General features: G+C 38.4%; 1 protein-coding gene across 2 annotated transcripts in view; it reads left to right on the top strand.

The window, feature by feature from the left end:
- Positions 1 to 12,396, top strand: part of RELN (reelin) — a 527,861-nt gene that overhangs the window by 391,185 nt on the left and 124,280 nt on the right. For both annotated transcript variants that reach the window (XM_060107639.1, XM_060107638.1), the window contains exon 21: positions 11,890 to 12,082. In XM_060107639.1, the coding sequence (XP_059963622.1) occupies positions 11,890 to 12,082 (193 nt within the window). The remainder of the gene's footprint in view (positions 1 to 11,889; positions 12,083 to 12,396) is intronic.

Genomic DNA, 12,396 nt, shown 5'->3' with positions numbered 1-12,396 from the left:
AAGAAGAAGAAGAGAAAAAGAAAGTGTCTGAGAAAATATTTGAAGAGATAGTCAAGCAAGTCCAGGAAGTGTAGAGAGTCCTATACAGGAAAATCCAAGGAGAAACACACCAAGACACATACTAATCAAACTATCAAAAATTGAATACAAACAAAATATTAAAAGCAGCAAGGGAAAAGCAACAAATAACATACAAGGGAATCCCCATAAGGTTAACAGCTGGTCTTTCAGAAGAAACTCTGCAAGCCAGAAGGGAGTGGCAGGACATATTTATAGTGATGAAAGGGAAAAACCTACAACCAAGATTACTCTAACTAGCAAGGATCTCATTTAGATTTGATGGAGAAATTAAAACCTTTACAGACAAACAAAAGTTAAGAGAATTCAGCACCAGCAAACCAGCTTTACAACAAATGCTAAAGGAACTTCTGTAGGCAGGAAAGACAAGAGAAAGAAAAGACCTACCATGACAAACCCCAAACAGTGAAAATGGTAATAGGAACATACATATCAATAAGTAACTTCAATGTAAATGGATTAAATGCTCCCGCCAAAAGACATAGATTGGCTGAATGGATACAAAAACAAGACCTGTATATATGCTGTCTACAAGAGACCCACTTCAGACCTAGGGACACATACAGACTGAAAGTGAGGAGATGCAAAAAGATATACCATGCAAATGGAAATCAAAAGAAAGCTGGAGTAGCCATTCTCATATCAGACAAAATAGACTTTAAAATAAAAACTATTACAAGAGACAAAGAAGGACACTGCATAATGATCATGGGATCAATCCAAGAAGAAGATATAACAATTGTAAATATTTAGGCGCCCAGTATAGGAGCACCTCAATACATAAGGCAAATGCTAACAGCCATAAAAGGGGAACTTGACAGTAACACAATAATAGTAGGGGCCTTTAACACCCCACTTTCACCAATGGACAGATCATCCAAAATGAAAATAAATAAGGAAACACAAGCTTTAAATGATACATTAAACAAGATGGACTTAATTGATATTTATAAGACATTCCATCCCAAAACAACAGAATACACTTTCTTCTTAAGTGCTCATGAACCATTCTCCAGGATAGATCGTATATTGGGTCACATATCAAACCTTGGTAAATTTGAGAAAATTGAAATTGTATCAAGTATCTTTTCTGATGACAATGCTATGAGACTAGATATTAATTACAGGAAAAAGTCTGTAAAAAATACAAACACATGGAGGCTAAACAATGTGCTGCTAAATAAGCAAGAGATCACTGAAGATATCAAAGAGGAAATCAAACAATACCTAGAAACAAATGACAAGAAAACACGAAGACCCAAAACCTATGGGAGGCAGCAAAAGCAGTTCTAAGAGGGAAGTTTACAGCAATACAATCCTACCTCAGGAAACAAGAAACATCTCAAATAAACAACCTAACCTTACACCTAAAGCAATTAGAGAAACAAACAAACAAAAAACCCCAAAGTCAGCAGAAGGAAAGAAAGCATAAGGATCAGATCAGAAATAAATGAAAAAGAAATGAAGGAAACAATAGCAAAGGTCAATAAAACTAAAAGCTGGTTCCTTGAGAAGATAAACAAAATTGATAAAACTATAAGCTAGACTCCTCAAGAAAAAAAAGGGAGAAGACTCAAATCAACAGAAATAGAAATGAAAAAGGAGAAGTAACAACTGATACTGCAGAAATACAAAGGATCATAAGCGATTACTACAAGCAACTATATGCCAATAAAATGGACAACCTGGAAGACATGGACAAATTCTTAGAAGAGCACAACCTTCTGAGACTGAACCAGGAAGAAATAGAAAATATAAACAGACCAATCACAAGTACTGAAATGAAACTATGATTAAAAATCTTCCAACAAACAAAAGCCCAGGACTAGATGGCTTCACAGGCCAATGTTCTATCAAACATTTAGATAAGAGCTAACACCCATCCTTCTCAAACTCTTCCAAAATATAGCAGAGGGAGGAACACTCCCAAACTCATTCTATGAGGCCACCATCACCCTGATACCAAAACCAGACAAACGTGTCACAAAAAAATAAAACTAGAGGCCAATATAACTGATGAACATAGATGCAAAAATCCTAGCAAAATTCTAGCAAATAGAATCCAACAGCACATTAAAAGGGTCATACACCATGATTAACTGGGGTTTATCCCAGGAATGCAAGGACTTTTCAATATATGCAAATCAATCAATGTGATAAACCATATTAATAAACTGAAAGATATAAACCATATGGTCATCTCAATAGATGCAAAAAAAGCTTTCAACAAAATTCAGCACCCATTTATGATAAAACTCTCCAGAAAGTAGGCATAGAGGGAACTTACCTCAACATAATACAGGCCATATATGACAAACCCACAACCATCATCATTCTCAATGGTGAAACACTGAAACCATTTCCTCTAAGATCAGGAACAAGACAAGGTTACCCACTCTCACCGGTATTATTCAACATAGTTTTGGAAGTTTTAGCCCCAGCAATCAAAGAAGAAAAAGAAATAAAAGGAATCTAAATCGGAAAAGAAGATGTACAACTGTCACTGTTTGGAGATGACATGATACTATACATAGAAAATCCTAAAGACGCTACCAGAAAACTACTAGAGCTAATCAATGAATTTGGTAAAGTAGCAGGATACAGAATTAATGCACAGATATCACTTGCATTTCTATACACTAATGATTAAAAATCTGAAAGAGAAATTAAGGAAAACCCCCATTTACCATTGCAGCAAAAGGAATAAAATACCTAGGAATAAACCTACCAAAGGAGAAAAAAGACTTGTATGCAGAAAACTATAAGACACTGATGAAAGAAATCAAAGACGATACAAACAGATGGAGAGATATACCATGTTCTTGGATTGGAAGAGTCAACATTGTGAAAATTACTATAAGCAATCTACAGATTCAATGCAATCCCTATCAAACTACCAATGACATTTTTCACAGAAAGAACAAAAATTTTCACAGTTTGTATGGAAACACAAAAGACCCCAAATAGCCAAAGCAATCTTGAGGAAGAAAAAGGGAACTTGAAGAATCAGGCTCCCTGACTTCAGACTATACTACAGAGCTACAATAATCAAGACAGTTGGTACTGGCACAAAAACAGAAATATAGACCAATGGAACAGGATAGAAAGCCCAGAGGTTAACCCACACACATATGGTCACCTTATCTTTGATAAAGGAGGCAAGAATATACAATATGCACTCTTCAATAAGTGGTGCTGGGAAAACTGGACAGCTACATGTAAAAGAATGAAATTAGAACAATCCCTAACACTGTATATAAAAATAAACTCAAAATGGATGAAAGACCTAAATGTAAGGCCAGAAACTATCAAACTCTTAGAGAAAAACATAGAACACTCTATAACATAAATCACAGCAAGATCCTTTTTGACCCACCTCCAAGAGAAATGGAAATAAAAACAAAAATAAACAAATGGGACCTAATGAAACTTAAACGCTTTTGCACAGCAAAGGAAACCATATACAAGATGAAAAGACAACCCTCAGAATGGAAGAAAATATTTGCAAATGAAGCAACTGACAAAGGATTAATCTCCAAAATTTACAAGCAGCTCATGCAGCTCAGTATCAAAAAAACAAACAACCCAATCCAAAAATGGGCAAAAGACCTAAATAGACATTTCTCCAAAGAAGATATACAGATTGCCAACAAACACATGAAAGGATGCTCTACATCACTAATCATTAGAGAAATGCAAATCAAAACTATCATGAGGTATCACCTCACACCAGTCAGAATGGCCATCACCAAAAAATCTACAAACAATAAATGCTGGAGAGGGTGTGGAGAAAAGGGAACCCTCTTGCACTGTTGGTGGGAATGTAAATTGATACAGCCACTATGGAGAATAGTATGGAGGTTCCTTAGAAAACTCAAAATAGAACTACCATACGACCCAGCGATCCCACTACTGGGCATATACCCTGAGAAAACCATAATTCAAAAAGAGTCATGTACCAAAATGTTCATTGCAGCTCTATTTACAATAGCCAGGACATGGAAGCAACCTAAGTGTCCATCGACAGATGAATGGATAAAGAAGATGTGGCACATATATACTACAGAATGTTAGCCATAAAAAGAAACGAAATTGAGTTATTTGTAGTGAGGTGGATGGACCTAGAGACTGTCATACAGAGTGAAGGAAGTCAGAAAGAGAAAAACAAATACCATATGCCAACACATATATAGGGAATGCAAAAAAAAAAAAAAAAGGTTCTGATTAACCTCAGGGCAGGACAGGAATAAAGATGCAGGTGTAGAGAATGGACTTGAGGACACGGGGAGGGGGAAGGGTAAGCTGGGACGAAGTGAGCGAGTAGCATTGACATATATCCACGACCAAATGTAAAATAGATAGCTAGTGGGAAGTAGCTGCATAGCACAGGGAGGTCAGCTCAGTGCTTTGTGTACACCTAGAGGGGTGGGATAGGGAGGGTGGGAGGGAGATGCAAGAGGGAGGGGATATGCAGATATATGTATACATACAGCTGATTTGCTTTGTTATACAGCAGAAACTAACACAACATTTTAAATAATTATACTCCAATAAAGATGTTAAAAAAAAAAAATGTTGGGTGGACCGTTGCACCTGGCCCCACTAAACTCTTCAAGGCTGAAGCTGGGACTAGAGACCAGTAACACAGGCGATGCTATGAGGGATAGATGTCCACAGGAATATGAAAAGTCAGGGGCCTCCACACCCTGAATACCACAGAATGGTGAGCATAATGCAAAACCCGTTAGAATCACAGAGGGAAAATTACAACAACCGTAATCCAGAATGTGATGTTAATATTTTGTTTGAGTCCTTGATGGATGAAGCAAACAAAAAATAGGTGAGGACCTAGAGAAATGTATGAGAGGAAAATAATAAGGGTGGTTTAATCGATAAAGAAAAAAAATTGTACCCTACAAATAAAAAATACAAATCCCTTTCATGTGTCCATTAGACATTTGCAAAAAAATGATTATGAACTAGGCTCTGAGGCTGACTTAATAGATACCAATAAAGCATGACACCAAAAGCAGGGCCCATTAAGGTCACATATTCCAGCACTTGAAATTTTTAAATTTGTTTTTGTGGACAGGGGGGTGACCTCCCTCTAAACAAAACATGACAAGAAATTGGGAGCAAGGGGCTATTTGCAATGTATATGACAGACTATTTATCCCAAATTTGTGAAGAATGTGTACAAGTAAGTAAGGAAAAGATAAATGCCAACTGTAAAAATGGGCAAAGTACATGAAAAGGCAACCCCCAAAAACTACAAATAGGCAATGAATAGTTAACATAAACAGCATGTTAACTTCTCTAGTAATCAAATAAATGTAGATTAAAAGACTGCATAGAGTAGCTGAAATGAAAAATATTGTGCATGTTCAGTGTTGATATGTGGTGAGAATCAGCAGCTCCGTCCGTCGTTAATATTTTTGGTAAATGTAACTTTTTACAACCTTTTTGAAGGGCAACTTAGCCATAAGTGCTAACTTTTAAATTTTGCTTTGACCAAGTAAGTCTGCTTCTAGGAATTTATCCTAAGAAAATAATTGGGCAAGTACACAAAGATATACAAGCATGCATATTATAGAAGCATTGTTTATAACAGTGAAAAATGGAAACAACCTCCAAAGATTTCCATAATTGGAGATTGGCTTTATTCATTAAAAATGACAGTGTCTTACCATATTTTTCGATCTGGAAAGACGGCAATGAAACAGTTTGTAGAAAGAAAACAGGACTATTACAATTCCATAATTTTTTAAAAGAAAGAAAAATGAGTATGTGTGTGTATTTGTGTGTGTGTAAACATAAAGTCTGGAAGTACTTACACTAAAATGTTAGCAGTGGTCATCTCTAGGTAGAATTGTGAATTTTTAGTTTTTAAAAAAATGCTTCTATAATGTCAGATTTTTTTCCAATAAGTGTAAAACTTATACAATCCACTAAAATCATGGTTATTTCTGTTTTGAGACATAATATTATAGAAATAACAAATGAGTTTAAATACCACCTTTAATTCCACAGTATCAGCAAGTTTTTCTGTCAACTCTAGTAAACATTTTTTGATGATTACAAGAACAAAACCCCCCAAAAAAAGGATGATGGAGAGGCTTAAATTCCTTCACATGTCCTTCTGCAAATTAATATAACTTCCGAATAGTATCAGACTGAAAACAGCTTTGTGTTGGTCTTCTGCTTCTCTGAAAATGAGTTCTGCAGAGCTGTTCTATTCCGTGGGGCTCTTGAAAATGATAGAATACTGCTTAGATTTCTAAGAAATGTCAATATTGGTGCGTTGTCTTCTCTTGTGGCCCACGGGTAGTGATACTACAGCCACATCGTTTACTTACCAAGCTGTTCTGAAAGAGACGGATCAGTTGTCAAAAATGGCTCCGTCGCTAGGTCATTTGGCTGTTTTACATGAATTTGCCTTTAAAGAACTTGGTGGCCTGAGTATTCTCCTGTTTAGTTTAGTTAGATGTATCTGCCTTTCATATAAAAGAGCCTTTTTTCTGGAGATGGGAATGAGGCTCTAGGGAAACACAGAAGGAGCAATTTCTTTAAGTGAGGATAACCTCAAAACCTTGTCTGTGTTCATTACAGCCTTTAAGTAACTGTGGTTTTGGAAAACTTGCCTTCTCTCCCATCGAGACACCTCACTCATGTGCTCATTTTATTTAACATTCTTTACATGCCTTTGATAGGCGTGACATAGTGGAAAGGACGTCAAAGTAGAAGTCAGAAGACCTGGTTTCTAGCTTTTTAGTAACTGTGTGACCCTGGAGGCCAACAGCTCAACCCCCCGGTTTTCTTTCTCTGTAATGCAGTGTTGAGGATCCCTGATATCTCCCAAATGGTCTTGACTCAGAGGTCAAATGAAATAATCCAGCTGCTAGAAAACCACGATGTCGTGCGCTAACACTAGGTGCTTCTTGAGGTGCGCGAGGCTCTGAGTGCTGTGAGGGATGTAGAGATGTACAAGATGTGACCTCTCCCTGCAGAGAGGCTTCCAGCCTGGTCAGGAAAATAGATCCTTAGCAGTACCGGAGATTCAGCAAGGAAGGGGGAGGCAAAGGACCTATACTCTGGACTAAGATACGACTAAGGAGGCTTGAGTTACATTATGGTGTCATCCACTTACCAGTGTCATAACAGAGAGCCTACTACCTTCTAAGGGGTGGAAATGAAAAGGCACAGGGAGGTAAGCTTGTCCTAATGGAAAGTGTTATCCCTATTTTCTCATTAAATCTTGTAATTAGATGCAGGACTTTTATTTATTGTTCCTTTATTTATTTATTTATTTATTTATTTATTTATTTTTGCGGTACGCAGGCCTCTCACCGTTGTGGCCTCTCCTGTTGTGGAGCACAGGCTCCGGACGCGCAGGCTCAGCGGCCATGGCTCACAGGCCCAGCCGCTCCGTGGCATGTGGGATCTTCCCGGACTGGGGCACGAACCCGTGTCCCTGGTATCGGCAGGTGGACTCTCAACCACTGCGCCACCAGGAAAGCCCCTGTCCCTTTATTTTTGAGGCACTCAACATGAGTAGAACTGAGCCTCCGATTCCCAAGGCATTCTGTCTCCGGAATTTCTCCCCAAAATGCTGATGTGGACTATTTTTTTCTGTTTCTATGATTGCAGCAGAGAAGTTCAGTTTCAGTTTTGCCTTTATAAATGTATCTTGACTTAGACAAGCAGCAAAGAGGAGCAGTTTTGTAAATTAAAGGATTGCAGTCTTTCAAGTTCTCTCCCCTAAAATTCCATCTGTGTATAAACATCAGAGTATTCAGGAGGAAAAAGTCAGACCTAATATCACTTGGCTTTCAGCCAGTCTTGAATAAATCATAAACAATCAAGTGAACTTGTTCTATGAATGGTCAAGATATAAAGGCACAAAAAAAAAGAAAAAGATTTTAAGGCACAGACATCTGTGATCTTCTTGGGTTATTTTGCTTCAGATTAAGACATCAGGAGAGGTATCCTGCAATACCATGAAGTATGTCAGGTGTATCAGAAATGCATTTAGGGCCTCCCTGGTGGCGCAGTGGTTGAGAGTCCGCCTGCCGATGCAGGGGACACAGGTTCATGCCCCGGTCTGGGAAGATCCCACATGCCGCAGAGCAGCTGGGCCTGTGAGCCATGGCCGCTGAGCCTGCGCGTCCGGAGCCTGTGCTCCTCAACGGGAGAGGCCACAACAGTGAGAGGCCCACGTACTGCAAAAAAAAAAAAAAAAAAAAAAAAGAAATGCATTCAGCTCTAGGTTGTAACAAAAACAACCAGAAAAGACTGACCATGGCATAAGCAAAAGTGAAGAGGCTTATTTGTCGTTTGTGACAAGCAATCCTAGGACTGGCAATCCAGGCTGGTAAGCAGCTTAACAAGGCCATCAGGGACCCATGTTCTCTTCATCCTTTTACTCCACCATCTCAGCAAAGAGCTCCAACTGAATATTTTTTCCTAGGCTGACTGCTGCCCTGTTAGGGAGGAAGGAAAACAGTAGGAGCAACAGGCCAAAGGGCATGCCAGCCAACTCCATCTGTCTCTTTTTTAAGAACTTATATTAAAGCTGAGTGAGTATACCCACCTAGCATCCTTCACTTACGTCTCATTGGTGAGACTTATGATGGATGTGGACACCCCCCAGACCAGTCACTACAAGGTGACTGGGGAAGAGAGGGGCTGTGGATGGCAGCTGATCAGCCTACCCAACAATATCTGCCCACAGCTACCAGTGGAACAAACATTCATGCTAAATAAGAATCTTACTGTCACTGTTTAACTTTCCTCATTTAGCCTCTTAACTTGTCCTTTTATATACTTTTTGTCTTGTTTCTTTCTTGGTGTCTTGGCACCTTTAAAAGCCGTTATCATCAGGGTAGCTCACAGAGCACACACTTCTCAGGTCTGAATGCTTCCTCTCTCCAACCAAGTTCATGGTTAATTTGTTACTATGCAAAATTTGGGTGCAGGCACTATTTACAAAACATAGAACTTCTTTCTGAATCTATGTAGAATTGCCAGGACACTAAACCATCTCAGAAGGGAGGAATTTAAAAGGAGCTGATTGTGAAAATAATCTTAAATTATTTCAGAAATGCTGGGGTAGAGAGACAATGTACATGACACGAGTGAGAAAGTTTTAGTGCCTCTGTGTGGCCTGTAGACCGTTCAGCCCATGTGCTTCCATGCACTCTGTGGTTTTTTACCAGATGCCCAGGGAATATGTGCCTTTAAAGTAAAAAGTTAAATGAACCCTAGTTGGCTGCCTCTGATTGCCTTTCTCATAAAGGGTAGTAGAAAGCATATAACCCTTGAAGCAAAAGGCAGCATTCATTTCTCACAGGGAGAAGCATTTGGGATTTTTTTGCCTGTTTTAAAGACTCTGGAATTTATATAGACGAGTTTGTGCCTATATAGCTTACTACTATATTTGCTCTATGTTGATTTATTTTGTAATATTGCTAAAAACTGTATCCTACAGCTTCATATTTTCTAGATCACATCCTGTATGCCCTAACACATAGCAGCAATCATGGTTTGACATCTCTAACATCGGAACATCATTGCATAGTAACAGAAAGTTAATGATTTTTAAATTAAGTATAAATGAAAATTATTCAAAACTACAGTGTTTTCTTCTCCATCTTAGAGTAATAGAAGGACAAAGAGATGGTGTGTTGGTTGAGAGGTTTTGGAGTAAGGCAAAGCTGATTTCTCATTGAGTCTCTACCATTTACTGTCCCCATTTCCTTATTTGTTAACTAGAGGTAATTGTTTCTACTTCATAGAGTTATTGTAAGGATGTATTATAATATGGGTATTGTGCTTAGCACTGTCTTAGGATATAGGCCTAACTCAGCAACTGGTAGGCATCTTTATAATAGCAACAAACAAGTTGTAGCACTGGATTTGTAAGCCTAGCAGTACTAAATAAGACTTTTCCCTTCATTTATGAATAGTACACTAAAGCAGAGATTGGGGCTCTTACATTTTATTACCCTATTTGTTGTTCAAGTGTTTAAAATTTAGTTAAACAGTAATTAGTCATTGTGTGGAAAAAGCTTCTTAAATTTTATAACCTTGAGCCCAAACCCATGATGATTCTCCATATGGACAAAATTCCATCTTTAAATAACATCTTAGGGCTTCCCTGGTGGCGCAGTGGTAGAGAGTCCACCTGCCGATGCAGGGGACATGGGTTTGTGCCCCGGTCCGGGAAGATCCCACGTGCCGTGGAGCGGCTAGGCCTGTGAGCCATGGCCGCTGAGCCTGCACATCCGGAGCCTGTGCCCCGCAACGGGAGAGGCCACAACAGTGAGAGGCCCGTGTACTGCAAAAAATAAATAAATAAATAAAAAATAACATCTCAAACTCTGCAAGAAGCAAGTCAGAGTAGTAACTTCTTATTTTGCTGATTCAGCAAAGGGGAATTAAGAAAAAATATTAAATGCCTCAAAGATTGCATGGAGTATTGCATTATCTCCTTTGTCTATGCCAGTTAAGCCCCCTTACCGTTGAACAGTGGTACTTGACCTGCTTCAGAATGGCAGTACCAAGTACTGTGGCAGAAAAACCCCAGTGTGGTTGGCCCTGGGAATATTTACATTGACCCATATTAACTACAGTGAAACATGTCCATATTTTAATCTCCTCTGGTAGGTTATAAATTCCTTCAGCACTTTTCTCTGAAAAAGTAATTGTGCCTGCCTTCAAGCAGTTTATAATCACGTAGTACTCAATTGAGACGAGTAAAACATGGGAATTTTTAAGTTGAGGTGCAACTATTAGAGCTACATTATCATGTTTTCAGTATTTAATGGCTGAGCATTAAAGACTATTTGGAAAATAAGAAAAATGAGGTTTTAAATTGTCCCATTTCCTACCATCAAACACAGCCCCTGCAAACATTCTGGTGAATTTCCTTCATTCATCATTTTGTGGATTTTTTTTAAACTTACTTTTTCACATACATGTTAATTTGATTATATAACCTTCATAAATATTTGAAATATGGACAATCTGTCGTGACTATACCAATTTACTAAAGCATTCCATTTTCCCTATAGTTTGACATTTAAATGGTTGCCAGTTACTACTGTGAGTAAGCCTGCAGTATTCATCATATTTTATAAAATTATTTTTGAATTTAGGACTATTTCCTTAGGATAGGTTCCAAGAAATGAGTCAAAGGGTTTATACTCGTGACCAGTATATGAGTGAGTACACATTTTCAAATATATTTGACAACTGTAGGTATTAACTTAAAAGAAAATATTGCTTCCTTGATAGGCAGATTTTTTCAAACTGCCTTTTTAAAGATTTTTTTTTAATAAATTTATTTATTTATTTTTGGCTGCATTGGGTCTTCATTGCTGCACGCAGGCTTCCTCTAGTTGCCGGGGCTACTCTTCGTCGTGGTGTGTGGGCTTCTCATTGCAGCAGCTTCTCTTGTTGTGGAGCATGGGCTGTAGGCGTGCGTGGGCTCAGTAGTTGTGGCTCGTGGGCTCTAGAGGGCAGGCTAAGTAGTTGTGGTGCACGGGCTTAGTTGCTCCGCGGCATGTGGGGTCTTCCCCAACCAGGGATCGAACCATGTGTCCTACATTGGCAGGCGGATTCTTAACCACTGTGCCACCAGGGAAGCCCTCAAATTGCCTTTCTTAGGTTAACTAAAATCCATTCTAGAGTTTGGCAAGGTTTAAATAGGTAAAATGAAACTATTTTGATGTATGATATGAAACGAAGAGCTTAATTTTTCCCTAATATATTGCTGTTTTTAATTTTCTGATTTCCACCTCTGTCTTTCAGTTTTACAGGAGATTCTAAACTTGCCTCAAGTATGCGCTATGTGGAAACACAATCAATGCAGATAGGAGCATCCTACATGATTCAGTTCAGCTTGGTGATGGGCTGTGGCCAGAAATACACTCCACACATGGACAACCAGGTGAAACTAGAGTATTCAACCAACCATGGCCTCACCTGGCACCTTGTACAAGAGGTAAGTCTATTTTTTTCTAAAGTTTGTGATAGGTAACCTTCACATTTTAACACAGGAAGCAAAGAATTGCAATTCTAAAAGTTTAGTTTTGGTTGAAAAGGAACAATGTTATTTGTAACAGAATTGACATCAAGTCAGCAGTGGATTACAAGGATGCCACATTCTGCATTATCAGATACTAAAGGGCAATTGAAATTTTTTAAAAATGGGAATAACTTCAGGACTAGATATACTGGGATGGTGTTTTCAACATTATTTTCTCTAGCTCTCTTTTTCAATAAATGTCTTTCTTCTTTCCCTATAGCATGTCTTCA

Source organism: Mesoplodon densirostris, chromosome 9 (genome assembly GCF_025265405.1).
Source record: "Mesoplodon densirostris isolate mMesDen1 chromosome 9, mMesDen1 primary haplotype, whole genome shotgun sequence".
Lineage (NCBI taxonomy): Eukaryota > Metazoa > Chordata > Mammalia > Artiodactyla > Ziphiidae > Mesoplodon > Mesoplodon densirostris.
This window is presented reverse-complemented; position numbering and strand designations above follow the sequence as displayed.